Consider the following 16,726-nt stretch of genomic DNA (forward strand, 5'->3'; position numbering starts at 1 on the left):
CTTGTAAGGGGAGTGGTGACATGCTAATTAAGTGACCTGTTAACTACACAAATCAGAAGTAGAATTTGAAACTGATTAGTATGTTGGCAACTATTTCAAATCAAAAATTGCTCAAGCTTTTATGTGGTCATTATCAGAATATTTTCGACGCATGTACCATTCTGTATAAAAGATAACCGTGACTATTTAGTGTTTGTGTGTTGGCCTACAATTGTTGATATGTTTGGAAGTGTAATCGGCTTGCTTATTCTCCCTTTTCTATTTTGAACATCTGTATTTTGTCAGTTTAGTAAGTGCTGTGTACAGACAGCAAGTGAAAGGTTCTGAAATGTTTCCCGAAATTTGTTATTATCTTGTAAGTCTAATGCAATTACCCCTTTCCCTTTTTTTATCGGTACTTCTGGACCCTGCTGACTTTCATCGTTTCGTTGGGGGATTCTCAACCTGCCTAATGTTAAATCTACGTCGGACTTGCAATGAACAATAATGTCCAAACCTACGTATTTTATCTAAATAAATAGCCTAATGATCGATTTGTTCCTGGAAATATGGATGGTCAAGCAAATAACATGGGTGGACCGATGGTTGGGAGCCCGGCTGGGTTTCCCCGTGGAAATCAAGTTGGAGAGTTTGGTGCAAATAAACGCCGTAGATACTAAATACAGACCTGAAAATATCCAGTAGCCTTTAGCCATTCCACTTATTGCCTCAAGTTTTTTTGCAGATTGTATCAGTTGTAATGAGCTTTAGTACATAAGGTCTTTTTGGTATTTTACTGTTTCAAATATTATTTTAACTTCCTGTTGGATGTATTTAGTGAATGTGCATGATATGTTTCAGTAATCTAAAATGTACATAATGTAATGCACAAGTTGCAGAGAATTTGGACAAAAAGTCTCTCTGAGATGTTACTATTTTGATATTTGTTTAGCTACTCTAGTACCATCTTCAATGAAACAGTCTTCTGGAACGATTTTGTCTTTTGTGATTTTTGTTTTTTTAAGTGATTTCAGACAGTAAAATTGGAATCTCAAATGGCCTATGTGTTTTTATTTTGTATTGCTGTAGGCTTTTTGTTGATATGCTTGGTATTTTAAATATAGATGGGGATTGGGATGAGGAAATGTAGGCAATAGGTGGGTTTGCATTTGAGTTTTGGTGGAATGGGCTTAAGCTTTTTTGACATGAAATAGATAAGAATTGAGGTTCATTGATCATATCATGCTGTGTTGGCCTTTTAAGGATATTGTGTATTCTGGTTTTGGTAGTTCAAAAGCTCAATATTTCTAACTACTGATAATATTTAACAGGAATAACTTGTATTTGTGGGATGGGGGCATTAGAATTAAAATTCATCGGGTCTCTGGAACATATACCTGGCTTGCAGGAAAATAAATCAAATATAAACCCACCTTTTTGAACTTGATACCCTCGAGCTTGTTCACGGATGCTTGGTATACGTTGCAATACACGCTTTAAGGTGCAAATAAAGTTCTCGGCAATCTTTCCTGTATTGTAATGTATTCATTTACGCCCTGATTTTTTTTCCTGTTAATATTTAAAGTTATTCAGTTCATTACTGAGCGGTATTTTTATTCCATACTTTGAGAAGTTTCTTATCTTTGACTTTAATTATTCTTCACTTTTTACTGAACTGAGAGTTGGTAGGAATATATTAAGATTCTTTTGTGTATAGGTGAAACCAGACTTTTTGCTTTGGAAGTTGGCACATAAAGGGAAAAAACTAAGCAGGTGTTCTATTCAGAAAATGCCTGTAATTTTGTAAATGGTAAGAATTTTTATCTGTTCCCCAAACCTAAATATGACTAATCAGAGGAAGCTGACAGGTTAGTCTATCCAACACTAAATTGTTCAATTTGTAAATGGTTTGCCAGTTAAAGAATATTGTTTTATTCCCTTTGCTCTTCACACATTTGATAACTTGTAAATCTGTTGCCCTGCTTACAGTTTAGTGGATGTAGTTTAATACCATAAGATATAGGAGCGGAAGTAGGCTGGTTGGCCCATTGAGCCTTCTCCACCATTCAGGTGGGTTACCGAAATTGTATATGGTAGGAAAAATAATGGGATCAGAGAAAGAAAGGTTTCATGACATATTTTAAAACTGCCAAATCAGTCTTTATTCAAAATAAAAATAATGATACCAGTAAGATAGAAAGCTAATCATTCAATAATAGCTGAATGGAAGAACATGTGGATTCAGAAACAGGCTCACTCCATACTTACTCTTCATACGTCTTTGCCTCAAGTTTTTTTGCAATGATTTCCTACATTCAATAGTTCCCTTGTCACAACTTCTGTAGTAGAAATGATCAGGTAGAATGTAGTTTGATAGTTAGCCATTGATTCCATTTTTCAACCATTACTGATCAAACTTTTTATGTGCTTCAGTTAGTTTGTAAGCTGATGTCAAGGTGATCTGTCCACAGTCCAGTCAGCAAACATCTCCCAAGTAGTTTTAACTGTCGATTGTATCCATAAGTACATAAACAATTAAAGTTTGCTTGCAGAAATCTTTTTTTTATTATATATTGTTTCAAAGGCATTGTTTCCCTACTTTATTCATTACGAAGGTTTGGAGCATTCCCAGCTAACTTTTCTTCAGCTTATTCCCCAGTGCTTCTGTGCTTTCCCAATGGTTTTATGAAAGTTATAAATTAAATGCTTTTATATTAGTTATTTTTTCCATCCTGATACTGATTCTGTTTATGTTACTTCATATGCTTCTATTTAGTCATGATACTATAATCTGATATTTTTGTCCACATACAATTGATGGAAATCATTCTGAAGAATCTTGATTTTTTTAAAAACACTGGCTGCACATTTGTACTTGATATGTGATGATATTGTAGTTCTTGTTTCATAATTTCAAATATGAAAAGTAATCTAAAGATGATGCTTGTCACAGATCAATGTGGTCTGCACGTGCTAATACTACGTGAAACCAAATCGTAAGTAAAAATTATGCTATGAGATTATGCACATTCTCTACAAAGCTAATAAGCCAGCTATCTATAATACCATAAGGCATCTATTAGTCTTGCGAGACCATGGATCTATGCCTGGAAAGTTTTCACTCTCCAGGGCACAAACCTGGGCAAGGTTGTATGGAAGACTGGCAGTCGCCCATGCTGCAAGTCTCCCCTCTCCACGACACCGATGTTGTCCAAGGGAAGGGCAAGGGCCGGTACAGCTTGGCACCAGTGTCATTGCAGAGCACTCTGTAGTTAAGTGCCATGCTTAAGGACACAACACGCTGCCTCGGCTGGGGTGGGAACTCACAATCTTCAGATCGCTAGTCGAATGCCTTAACCACTTGGCCACGTGCCCACACTATAAAACCACAAGACATAGCAGAATTAGACCATTTTGGCCTGTTGAGTTTGCTATGCCATTCCATCATTTCTGATTCCGGATCCCACTCAACCCCAGGCACCTGCCTTCTCGCCATTCCCTTTGATGTCCAGCCGATCAGGAAGCAATCAACTTCCGCCTTAAATATACGCATGGACTTGGCCTCCATTGCAGTCTCTGGCAGAGCATTCCACAGATTTCCTATTCCCTGGCTTAAAAAAAATCCCTTCTGCCTTCTAGTTCTGGATACCCCCACCATAGGAAACATTCACCTTATTGTAGGTTTCAATGAGATCCCCCGCATTCTTCTGAATTCCAGTAAATACAGGCCAAAAGTTGCCAAATGCTGCTGATATGTTAACCCCGTCATTCCAGGAATCACCCTTGTGAACCTCCTCTGGACTCTCCAACGACATCACTTCCTTTCTGAGATATGGGGCCCAAAACTATTGACAGTACTCCAAGTGTGGCTTGACTAGTGTCTTATAAAGCCTCAGCATTATCTCCTTGCTTTTATATTCTATTCTTCTTGAAATAAATGGCTACTTTGCATTTGCTGCCTTTACTGCAGGCTCAACCTGTAAATTAACCTTTTGGGAGTCTTGCACGAGGACTCCTAAGTCCCTCTGCACCTCTGATGTTTGAAACTTCTCCCCATTCACACAATAGTCTGCACTATTGTTCCTTTTACCAAAATGTATTACTGTGCATTTCCTGACACTATTCCATTTGCCACTTTTTTGCCTGTTCCTTGTCCCACTGCAATCGCATTGCTTCCTCAGCACTGCCCACCCTTTCACCTATCTTTGTGTCATCTGCAAACTTCACCACAAAGCCATCAATTCCATTTTCCAAATTATTGACAAACAGTGTGAAAAGTAGTGGCCTCAATACTGACCCCCCCCCGAAGAACACCACTAGTTACCAGCAGCCAACCAGAAAAGGCCATTTTATTCCTTCTCACTGCTTCCTGCCTGTCAGCCATTCTGTAATCTATGCCAGCATCTTTCCTGTAATACCCTGGATTTTATCTTGTTAAGCAGCCTTGTGTGGTACCTTATCAAACACCTTCTGAAAGTCCAAGTAAATGACGTCCTCCGTCTCTCCTTTGTCCACCCTACTTGTTACTACTTGAAGAACGCTTAACAGATTTATCATCAAGATTTCTCTTTACAGAAACCATGCTGAGTTTGACTTATTTTATCATTAGTGTCCCAAGTACCCTGAAACCTCATCCATATCTCAGTCCAACACTGAGATTAGTCTAACTGGCCTATAATTTCCATTCTTTTGCCTTCCTCCCTTAACGAGTGGAGTGACATTTGCAATCTTCCAGTCCTCTGGGACAATGACAGAATCAAGTGATTCTAGAAAGATCACGACCAATGCATCCATTATCTCTTCGGCTACCTCTCTCAGGGCTCTGGGATGTAGTCCATCTGGTCCAGGGACTCACCCACCTTTGAGTTTGCCTAGCACTTTTTCCTTTGTTAATAGCAATGACACTCACTCCTGCTCCCTGGGTACTCATGGACCTCTGGCATATTGTTAGTGTCTTCCACAGTGAAAATAGATGCAAAGTACCCATTAAGTTATCTGCCATTTCTTTGTCCCCCATTACTGCCTCACCAGCATAATTTTCCAGTGGTCAATATCAACTCTAAGCTCCCTTTTAATCTATATAACTGACAAATTTTTCAGTGTTCTGTTTTATATTATTGGTGAGTCTGTCCTCGTGTTTCATTATTTCCCTTTTTGTGGCTTTTTAGTTGCCATTTGTTGAATTTTAAGAGCTTCCCAGTTATCCAACTTTTGCTGCCTTATATGCCTAACTTTGCTCACCAACTTTAATTTTTAATTCTAGTAACATTTCCAGACCTGAGCTGGGTTATTTCTGGAAAAAAGTTATACTGTGATGTCTGTGGTGCTTGCATTCATTCATGGTATCTGTGAACACCATCAGGTATTTGTCTCCACCTTCCATTAATCATGTTTGCCGCATGCAAATTTTGTTTCTGGATACAGGAATGGATTTTTCTAATGCTACTTCAGAATGTCTGTTTTTCTTTAGATACTTACATTCTTTATGGATCTGTTCATTTTTCATTAATGCACTTGTGTTATGGATTGTAGCATATCTACTGTTACAGGAGTTTGTCCGTAATCATTATGCATGTCAGCTGATGTGAAGAAGCGATTGTGTATCGCCAGCAACTTGTGATTTTTTAAAAAAAAAAATTGGCTTACCCATGAATTCCTGGGTTAAAGGTAATGTATACGTTCAGATCGGGGTATGCATCTGTGATACTTGCTCTGATCAGATTTTTAATCTATTGACAAGGAAAATAATTACTTTATACTCCCAAGAAATTGAGTAGAACAAATTGGGGGAGAGTCTGCAAATGTCCACAGCACATTTCCACTGCGAACAAATGCAGTAAACAAAAAGGCCAAGTTCAATGAGAAATGGAATCTGAACAAGTAATGACTGCAATGAAACTGTTGAGAAGTAGGGAGTGTTAAAGTGTGTTTGACTATGTATAGAGTAGCTGCCTTCATGGTGAAAGTTTTATTAGCACAATTAGAGATTAAAACTGGAATTGAAAGAATCGTAAACTGGTTTAAATGTGTGGAAAAGAGAAGTGAGAAATTAAACTGCTAAATGAGATCCAAATCTACACAAATATTCAGGAATTTTTCATACTTAAAAGAAGACAGCTGAAAATAATCAAGTTGTCTGTTAGCAGCATAGTCGAGATATATTTTTGCACTAGGTAGTGAAGTTATCAATACTGGATAAACAACACCTGAAAAAGATTGCTTTAGAAGTGCTTTTTAATTTGGTGGGAGATGCTTTCAAAACAAAAAACACAAGTAGGTCGGAACATCTTGGGCAAGAAGAAAAATGAAAATGTGGCTAAAATGTTTATTTGCTTCATTGAAAATTGGGTTTGATACTTGCTGAAAAATGTCGTGGAGATAATTAGATAGATCCCTGAGCTCCAGTACTCAGGTTTAACAATGCAATTGTCTGGCATTCCATGCCAGTGTATTCTATTTGACTATCCAAACAAAAACATCTGTAAAATCCAGAATATATGTAACATTAAGTTCCTAGTAGTTATACCTCTAACCGTGTTGCTCCTCAGAAAATAAGAGTTATTTTCACCTTTACCTTAGTGTTTCTTGACATGAGTCTTTTTCTTCTGCACTTAATTTATTCAGGCTAAATTTGTTTATTTCAGTGGTTTAATCAGGGAAAAGAAGGAAACATGTCAAGTGTTGGAAACAACAGGAATTCTGCAGATGCTGGAAATAGTTGGTATTGATCAAATCACTTGAAATTCATGGGGGTAAAGGAGAAAACTCAAGAAATCACTTGGTGAGTGGGATTTAGCAGATTCCGAAAACATTAAGTGGATTAGAAACAAGTGATGGCTAAGGAAGTAAAAAGTCCTTGGGGATCAGGAGGTAATTTATACATAGAACGTAGGAACCTGAGTGAGATACTAAATGAATACTTCTCATTATGTGAAGGCTAAAGGGATAAGGCAAGGGTACAGTAATATTCATCAGCCCATAGCTATCAGCAAGGAAGAAATACTAGAAATAACGGAGCAGATTAGGGTGGTTAATCCCCACAGCTTCATGGATTTGTCGCAGAATGCAACAGGAAGCAAGGGAGGAGTTTACTGGGGCTCTAGGGACTTGTACCACTGACAGTCATGGGTGAAGTGTCTGAAGACTCGATAGCTAATATTTTCTTACTCAAAAATGGCAGTCGGGATGAGCGTTGAAACTATAGGTCGGTGGCCCTTCCACCAGTGATAGGGAAATTGTTGAAGGTTCTAAGAGACAGGATTTATGTTGACTTGAAAAGGCAGTGAAGGATTAAAAGTTGGTTTTGTGCTGCAAAGATCATTGAGGATCTTTTTTTTGATAAGGCAGTGTGAACGTGGCTTACATGGACTAATCACTTTTGACAATGTCCTGAATTGTAAGCTGGTTGAGAAAAATTGAGGCAAACTGAATCCAAAGTTGACTTGCTTTTAAGAGGCAGATGGTAGTGTTGGGAGGGTTGTTTTTTGATTGGAAATATGTAACAATTTGTCTACTACCGTGACCTGTGCTGAGACATTTGTAATGTATACAGATATTTGTAGGTGGTCTAGTTAGGAAATATGAAATTGATATTCTTAGATAAGATGGAACAGCTGGACAGTTGGGAGGACCAATGGCAGCTAATGTTTTACACAGATGAGTTAGTGCACTTTTGGGATCTTGGGTAGGACACATAAAGTAAATGGCATTGCTCCCTGTAACCGATAACAGGGGTTGATAGGGTAGGAAAAATGCTTGAATTTGGAGGTTAAGGCATTGAGTGTAAGAGTTGAGACCTCATTGTCGTAGAAAACACTGTTTAGACTGCATTTGGAGTAATGTGTACAGTAATGCCCACGGGAAGGATTTAGTGGCAATAGAGAAAGTGCAGAAGAAATTAACCAAGGTGTTGCCTGGAATGAAGGCTGTTAAATCGAGAGGTTGGATAGGTTGGGTGTGTCCTGACTGGAGCATAAGGAGATATGGTTTGATGGAAGTTTTTATTGAGGGGCAAGACAGTATAGATGATTAGAATCATCTGAGGGCAGGAGAATTGAAAACAGTACGGCACAGGTTAAGAAATGGGAATTGTAGGATATCTGAGTAGGTTTTCCATAAGAGGATGGTGAATATTTAGTTTGAACTGCTAGATGAGGTAGTGGGGCAGATATAATTATGTTTGAAAGTTGTCAATATTTTGGCAAGTTGTTGACTGATAGGTCTAATGCAGGTAAGTGGGCTAAGCTTAAATGGGCATCTCGGATGACATGGATGAGGTGGGCCTAGAGGACCGTTTTCTGTATGGTACATTCCTGCGATTCTTTGGAAATCGGTTCAACTTTCCACTTCTTTGACCAGTTGCACAACTCTCAGTTGGTTTTGCAGTTTGCAAAACACTACCTAATGAATTATTGTGTGGAGGACTGTTTTCTTCATTCTTTCTGATTTCCTACTTTAGATTCCAGACTGATGTTCACCCCACTGGTCGTGAAGCGTTTATGACTTGGGAAGATTCATAATTGGTATAATCTGAATACTGCTTCTGTGTCAAGTTTTTGTTGCAATTTTAAAATGTGTTGGGGGGAATGTGTTTAACCAGAAAATTTCAGTTTGAAGAAAACAGCTTCAAGAAAATGGCAATTAAGCAAAAGAAGTTTACAGATATGTATGTAGTTTTCATTCAAAATACTGCATGTTTATTCAATGACCAAGGTTTAATGGATTTTTTTTGGGGAAGAAGTTAGAAAAATAAACTGATTTTGTTTATACAGCCAAATATGATTTCTCTTTATTTGTAATTTATTTGCCTTTTTTTCCTACCTCTAGTTTACCATGTATGCCAGACTAAATTTGATCTGACTGAATTGCCAGTTTTCATATGCTGGATAAATCGCTAAACCTTGGAAGCCACTGTAGACAGTGGAAAATTATCCCTGTCATCAAGTACTCCAGAACGGTCTCGGCTGAAATGAAATTGTAAATAAATTAAACGTGAATAGTCCTTGTTTATCTTATTGCCAACTTTATCAAACAACTTGAATCTCCAAAAGAAAGTTCAGATTGATAGAAAAATAAAATTCATATAAAAATAAATAAAATTTAAAAATTGAGCATGCAGATTTAAAAACACTAAAATCCAACAGAACCAATTGAAGGAGTTTGATAAAATACTTGAAATGCAACAAAACTTAACATATTGAATTTGCTATAACTTGCTGACGAGTCCCTTTTGCAGGAATGTAAACTTGTATGCTTTTGGAAGAATATTAGACACCACATTTTTAAGCAATCTATATGGGGGTGGGGACTTAATCTGCCCACTGATTATGCAGTCTACTGCCTGCACATGGCTGTATACTGATTTTCTTGGATCTCAGAATTTTCATGCAGGATTATTTCAACTGTTTTGATATGCTGATGTTCCTGTTTCTGGTGGAACAACTTCCAAAAACAACTAATTTTGTTAATTTCAGCATATTTTCTTTTTGCAGATTGAGTGTTGAGTACACTTCAGAAATGATTGCTAATGGAAAGGAATGGAGTTTTTGCATTTATTCGTTAAGTTATAAAGAGCCATAACTAAACCGTTTGTGAATCCACTGAGGCATCTATATTTTTGCACTGTATAAAAAGATTTACTTTGAGATCATCAATTTTTCAGAGGTTTATGTTTCTAGCACGCAACAAGCACATGCTTAATGTAAGGCTGTCAGCTGTGTTTGGTTGTTTGAAATTTCGTAGTTTTGTTAGTTTTTCCTTAATTTATACTTAATGTTATTTTGTCGAACATTTGTTATTAATTGTAGTCATTTTTCTTTTGTCAGCTCTAATGCCTGTAAGTGCAAGGGTTATTGGTTGAAACTCACTGCAAACACAAGCATTAAAGATATTCCAGTGCAGCATAATCACTATACTGTACTGTCAAAAACTAAGGCTGTAATGCAGTGCTGAAAGTACCATGTTTTGGTTGAGATATTAAATTCAACAGTTACTGAATTTAAAAAGTAAATTTACAAGAGTTTCCCGTGTTGTCACCAAACCAGTTTATAATTATCATTATCACTTTCCTATTAATGAGATGTTTGTTCAAATTTCTTAAGGAATACTGAATGCATGCCACTTTTAAGTGCTCTGTGATCGTAGAACATGAAAGGTACTGCAGGCCGTCTCTGGGTTATGAACGGATTCCATTTTTATGTCTGTGGGTTGATTTTGCTCATAGTCAGAAAATAATGCAAAATCACTCTGCTCACCATAGCTCCATGTTATTATAATGGATGATATTGTTGAGGGCCAGTTATCATGAACTTCTATTTTCTACCCCTGCCTCATTGCAGTTGTACAGAATCAGTATTTTCCCAGTTTCACAGCCGGTTTTGAGGGGCTTTAAGCTTCCTGTGGATTTCACATTGTTTGAGTATCATTGCACAAGTACTACTAAAAACAATTGCTTGTCAATTTCCAGGCCAGCTCTCAAATGTACCATGGTGAAACTAGCAGCCTGTATTCTTGAGGCAATGATCTCTGATTACTGCGGATAGGTTACATGTAAACAGACTTTTTTAAGACTTGCGTTTGTTTGGTTCTAATTTGAATTTATTGTTTATAGGTGCTTGCTCGCATGTACCAGTATCCGTAAGTCAGGTGTGTGTAACCAGGGAGAGAATTTATATAAATATGTCGCATGTATACTTGAGTATCTTCTTAAACTATTTGGCATCTCCTTCAGTTTTTTTTTGACAGTCCCTTAGGCCCAAGAATCTGCTCTGACCATCAGGCAGCTACTTACACCAGTCACAATTTTTAATTTTCCCCATTTTCTACTTAACTGCTCTGATTCTACCTCTGTACACAAGGGGCAATTAGCAGTGTAATTAACTCATATCTCTGGGAAGGAACCAGAGGAATTTGTAAATTGTACGCAAAACTGGAGATCAGGATTGAAGATGTGATGCAGCAGCTCTGCTAGTTGCACCATTATATTTGTATTCTTCATTTCCATTGTGCATATCTAACGTTTGGTTTTATAAGTGCCAAGATCATGTTATTGTACGCACATGGTCAGCAGGGTTCTGGGTATTCAGTAATTTCTCTACTAAACATTGTTGCCTTTTGGAAACCTTTTGCAAGTTGTAAATAATGAAGCAAAAAGCTACTACCATTTCTCTGCCCCTTTTATGAATGTTGGTTTTTGACCCGCAAGTGGAATATATTTAAAAATTAATATTCTAGTGAGCAATGGAGTGATGGCATTCAACAATATAAAACAATAAAACTGGTTTTCCACTCTCAGTTTCGTACACCGGTTTGTTCTTGGAGCTTGAGGACTGCTTTATTATTAGGTGTAAGTGGTGAACATGTTCTTCCTGTTTATAATCTATAATAATTGCAAAACTATTTTGCATATTTTAGTTTTCATTTAAAAAAGGAACATTTTAGTATATTAAGCTGTGTGCAATTATGCACAAATGTAATGAGCAGTGTATCAGCTAGCATTTGGTAAGAGAAGTTAACATTTCAGAATGATTAATTTGGCAAAAGCTGCTCAAAGTTAAATCAATATGAATTTTTGACATTTTTTCTTTCTCCACAGATACTGCCTGGCTTTAATCAGCATTTCTATTTTTACTTAAGTTTAATATTTTGGTTTCTTTTAGAGTATTTGGTATGTATTATTGAGTACTAGTACAAATCTGAAGTGTTGACATTCCAGAGTTTATTCTCATAGTTGGTAGACTTTATCCATCCTATACATTAAACAATAAATATAACTCAAATTTCCTGTTTGTAACAGATTATCATAATTCTTAATACTAGTGAAGATAGATGGAATTATGAATTCATCCAAGGGTCAATTTCAAACTTTAATCTGCAAGCCATGAGTGTCCATAGCCCCACTCTGAATTTTGTGCTGTTTACTCAGCTGGGTACTTCCATCATATGGTTGACTGTTCAGCACATGAGACCCACCCTGAGTTTGGGACTAACTGCTGGCTCATTGGAAAATACTAAATCACGGAATGTGTAAGGTTGTTATTGTTAATGCACAAATCTTTCTGCTCTTTTGTTGTTCAAAGAAAAAGTGAATCATAATGCTTTTACAACAATATTTTTCCGATTTTTTAAAATAGCATTATCAGCCTTATGACGATGTCTTGTCATAGGATATGGAAAAGTACGTTGTGAAAGACAAAAGCATAATCTTGTACAGAACATATTGATCAGTGAATTTCCTGGCTGCCAGTGGAAGTGGCTAGAGGTAAACCAGAGTATATGCGTCTAAAGAAAATGGCGATATTTTCTGTTTGTGTTGACAGTGTGTTTCACAATAAATAGAAGTCTTAAGCAAATAGTAAAGTGTTTAACTGTACTGAACACAGCAATGAATTCAAAAACTTCCATATTTCATTTCTGCAATGCAAACTTTTCATCTTTAAAAATTCATTGTAAATACCATCAGTTTGCAATTGTCTTTCGATGTCTTAAACTAGGGTCCTGAGTGTTCTCTAAATATTACTTGACGAAAAGTATACCATTCTAAATCTGTTCCAACAATTTGTATTTCACTGTAAATGTATCTTGGATGGAGACAGAGTTTCAAACTTGTAGAAGGTGCTGGCTGATATAGACGGAATCCCTTTTTCCTTCCACTGTACATTAGTTCTTTTGGAGTTATTTTGTCTTCATGTATACTGTGTGTAATTGGCTTTAACTGACTTTAGTCTTTATGTTACATATTGCTTATAGTACATCCTGTGACCTGTATGTCTTGTTATTGAGGCCTGCTTGTGAAGATTTTTGTCTTGCATACTGCACTTTCCACTTCAGGGTAGAACTGTATATTAAATGCTTTCTGTCCTGCTTATTGCACTTGGCTTTCACCTGTGCATAACAATGTTTATTCTGGATTCTTTCTAAAATATTAGCATACACGTTTAAGTTAATTTCACCATTCTTTTTAATTGGTCTGGGCTGTTATCAGTATGTCATTTGATTCTGAGTTGAGTAATGAATGTGCAATCTTGGGTTTGAGCTTTTGTGAATTTGATTCACTATGGTTTGGTCACTCATATTTTCTTCCTGATACTTCCCCCAACTGTTCTCTTCCATTTAGAACCTTCTTTAAAAAAAAGGTGCTTTTGCCCATCTATTGTCTCATTCTTTGGAGTGTATTTATTTTGGCAAGCTATCTGTGATGTATGGTTACTTTTATAAAACCTTTGAAATGTGAATAAATTTTTAATATTTGCTATTTCTTTTAATCTTTGGCGTACATTTGCGCCATTAAGTCCTTCATTTGTTTTTCTCATTTCTATTAGTTTATTTTCTGGTTATTTGTATGTGGTTTACAGTTAGAAGAGGAGAAGCTCGTTCCTTACTGCAGCTGGCAGAAGATGGAATTTGTAATGGTTGGTAATTAAGACTAGGTACAAAATGTATTAAATTCATTTCAAGACTCTTAGCAAGGTGAGTTTTCATTACATGACTACATTTTTAGCATTGAGATATTCTGATACTCCATTATTTCAATAGTGTTTTTGTAACTGATTTTTCTTTTGCTACTGAATAATTAATTGACTTCAATCTGTCTTGACTCAAAACTCACTTTTCTGCATTCCACACAACATTGTATTTTTTCTCCAGTTACTCAGCTTGAATGCTTTCTAATTCAGTACTGAGGTGGTGCATATTCATGGAAGCTATTAATACTGAAGTGCTGTGTAATGACAAAACAAAGTAAATCCACGTTCCAGGAATATTTTTGTTTTTGCAATTTAACTTTTGTTATTTCAGGCCTTGAATGAGAAGCAAAATGGAAAAAGCAAAGAAAATGAAGGGATAATGGGATGTTTTGCATCTGAAACATCAATATTCCAAAAATTTATTTTGCTTAATGCTCTAATCTCTTAACAAGTACTAAAACAACTTTTAAACGTTTTTTTGCAACTTATTTGGATTTTTTTTGCCTTCACCACAACACTAAGTCATTGGACAGGCAACAAAAGTAGCAAAATTTTTGCAAGAATTTCATTATATATTAAAATATTGCAAAAATACTTGTATTCCATCCATGATTTGACAGCTTGAAGAGTAAAGTGAACTTGTGCGTTACTGTGTTCATGTACCTGATTGTCAGGTTTCATGACAAGTCAGGGCAAGAAAGAACTTGACTTGTTAATGGGCTGCTGCCTCTTTTTCTTAATTGGGCCTGAAACCGAGTGGTTTGCTAAGTCATTTTAAACTAGAGGCAGATGAAGACAATTGAATTTGTTGTGTCTCAAGTTGCATACAAATTTGACAAAGGTGAGGAAAGCGAATTTTCTTCTCTTAAGTACATTGACTAACCAGATTGTTATTAACAACAATAACGCTTGACTGGTTTTGTGGTTAACAAAACGATACTTTAAAATTTCAGATTTTCTGAAATTCTCCCATTGTGGAGCTCAAACATTTGTGAATCACTAATCCAGTTATGTGCCAACCAAATCTTAAAAACAATATAAACAGAAAGGAGTTGGCAGTTATTTGAATTGTAATATATTCAGGAAATAACAAAGAAAATGGGATTGAATTCTCATAGAAAAGGTCTGTGGTGATGTAAGCATTTTCTACTCGTTCCCTCCCATTCCCTCTGTAACATGGTTTGTAGTTTTAAATTTACACAAAGAATAAGAAAAAAAATAATGATTGTACTTGCATTTAAAATGAATGACCTACATAAAAGTGCAGCTTACGTACTTCCCTGTAAACTTTACTCTGTAGACATGCTCTCTTGTATAAAAATTTTATGTTGCATCTTTAAACAGCAAAGGTGAGTATTTTGCACTTCAGATAGAAACTTTATTTTGCCCTTTTATCTTTGCAATGTGCACTTCTGATCAAGAGAGCATTTTCCTTTTGTTCTGATGTTTTAAAACAAATGGTTACACTGAGGTATATAAAATGAGAATTACATTACATAGATGCATTATACATTAATACTAGAATCCGAGTGATAATGATGAAATAAAAAGTGCTTTAATTCTGTTAAAAGTATTTTTCATTAAGATTAGCCACCAATTGTTAAAAGTCCTTTGATCTTAATGGAAATGATTGTGATACATAATTTTTGGGGAAATCAAGGTTATTTTAGTGAAATGAACCTACTGTTGTTACACCAGAATATATTTTTTAAAAGTCACTCATGAACGGTTGGATTTCTTTGGGGCTTCTATTCATCATTTTCCTCCATTCCTTTTTTTTGTTTCACCCCCACATTCTTCGATGTATTGCTTATTTTTCTTCTGCTAAAATAAGACCCTTATTTATCCATTCAAGAATGAATCAAATATTTGAATTGTCTTTTATTTTCATAGAGGAGTGCTCAGAACTGGTTTTGATGAAGGATAGCTAAAGCAGCTCAATCACTTGAATTGATATGAAATCAAATTTGAGCTTTTACTTCAGAAGATATGCCAAGTTGATATGGGGACAACATTTTTGGTTATTGTGCTTGAACTGTTTGTATTTTAAGTGGAGAGTATGGAATTTGGTTGTTGAATTCTATTTTTTTGCTAATAGTCTTCAACCAATTGAGTTTCTTCGCATTGTATTATGGAAACAAATTATTTCCTTGTTCAATTTTTTCCCCTACTTTCCTCTTTGTTTCTCTTATGCACTCACCCCAACATGGACTCATACTTTCAGAGATCATATGTTTGGAATCCTTGAATTCCTTCTCTCTCAGTTTTGCAAAATTAGATTTGTAGCCTAATGGCATTCTAATCAATAAGAATAAGTAAATTAGTCACTAATAAACAATTTGTCTAAATCTGTCAAAATATTCCATGTTCAATACCCTGTCAATCCTGAGCAGTTCCAATAATTTCCAGATTGTATTTGTTGCATATCATCTTGCTGATGTACCAAAGTTCAATCTAATCTCAATAGCTTTTGAAACATCCATTCCCAGTCTTCATGGCTTATCACCATCATACTGATAATGATTGTTTGTCTGTGGCTGAGTTTCAGTCCAGATAAGTGCTGCCTGCATTGCTAAACCTCCTCTTGGTCCATCTGTCATCATTAATGAGAAGTAGCTGCAAGTATTATACTAGTGCTTGAGCAATGGCTGCTATTCTGCTACTGCAGCAGAATTGGGCCATATTTTTTTGGTGTTGTAAGTAGTAGAAAGTAATTCATTTTTAGAGCAATATTAAGCATATGCTTTAGTATTTGAGATTCTGACTTTTGGAGTAGATGTTAAAACAAAGTGTCTCAGTTGGATATCAAAGATCCCTTAATGTGTTGATCAATATTTACAGTATCCTTTATGCTTTCTCTATTGTCCCTGCCAGACACTGAATTGTGGTAAAAATCCAATTAATTACAATTGCAGCCGCATATTGTGCTAATCTGTTTTACTGTATCCTGCCTTTAAAAATAAAATTAAAGGATTAGGTAATGATTAGCACCAGACATTTATGATATTCTCCCTTTTGATTAAGGTGTTAAATTAATTGATGTCTATTTGTAAAAGATCGATGATAGAACCGAAACAATTTTTCTGAAAATCTTGGCCCATATTTGTCATTACATAAAAATAGATTAATAGTTGATTTATCTTGCTCATCATGGCACATTACTGTGTCCAATTCAGCTACTTCCTTATTTTCCATTCTCGCAATAACTATGAAAATAATGAGCTGACAAACGTTCTGGGCAATCCGGTGCACAAGAGGCATTCTAAACCTTTGGTTCTGATTAT

The 16,726-nt window shown here is 35.9% G+C and overlaps 1 protein-coding gene across 7 annotated transcripts in view; it reads left to right on the forward strand.

The window, feature by feature from the left end:
* LOC140204245 (non-POU domain-containing octamer-binding protein-like) overlaps positions 1 to 16,726 on the forward strand; it is a 99,691-nt gene that overhangs the window by 67,933 nt on the left and 15,032 nt on the right. For 4 of the 7 annotated variants that reach the window (XM_072270797.1, XM_072270796.1, XM_072270798.1 and 1 more), the window contains one exon: positions 522 to 1,039. The exons of the other annotated variants lie outside the window; for them this stretch is intronic. In XM_072270797.1, the coding sequence (XP_072126898.1) occupies positions 522 to 659 (138 nt within the window). In that variant the 3' untranslated portion in view covers positions 660 to 1,039. Of the gene's footprint in view, positions 1 to 521; positions 1,040 to 16,726 lie in introns of those variants that run through there. 7 annotated transcript variants of the gene reach the window in all.

Source organism: Mobula birostris, chromosome 10 (genome assembly GCF_030028105.1).
Source record: "Mobula birostris isolate sMobBir1 chromosome 10, sMobBir1.hap1, whole genome shotgun sequence".
Classification (NCBI taxonomy): Eukaryota; Metazoa; Chordata; class Chondrichthyes; order Myliobatiformes; family Myliobatidae; genus Mobula; species Mobula birostris.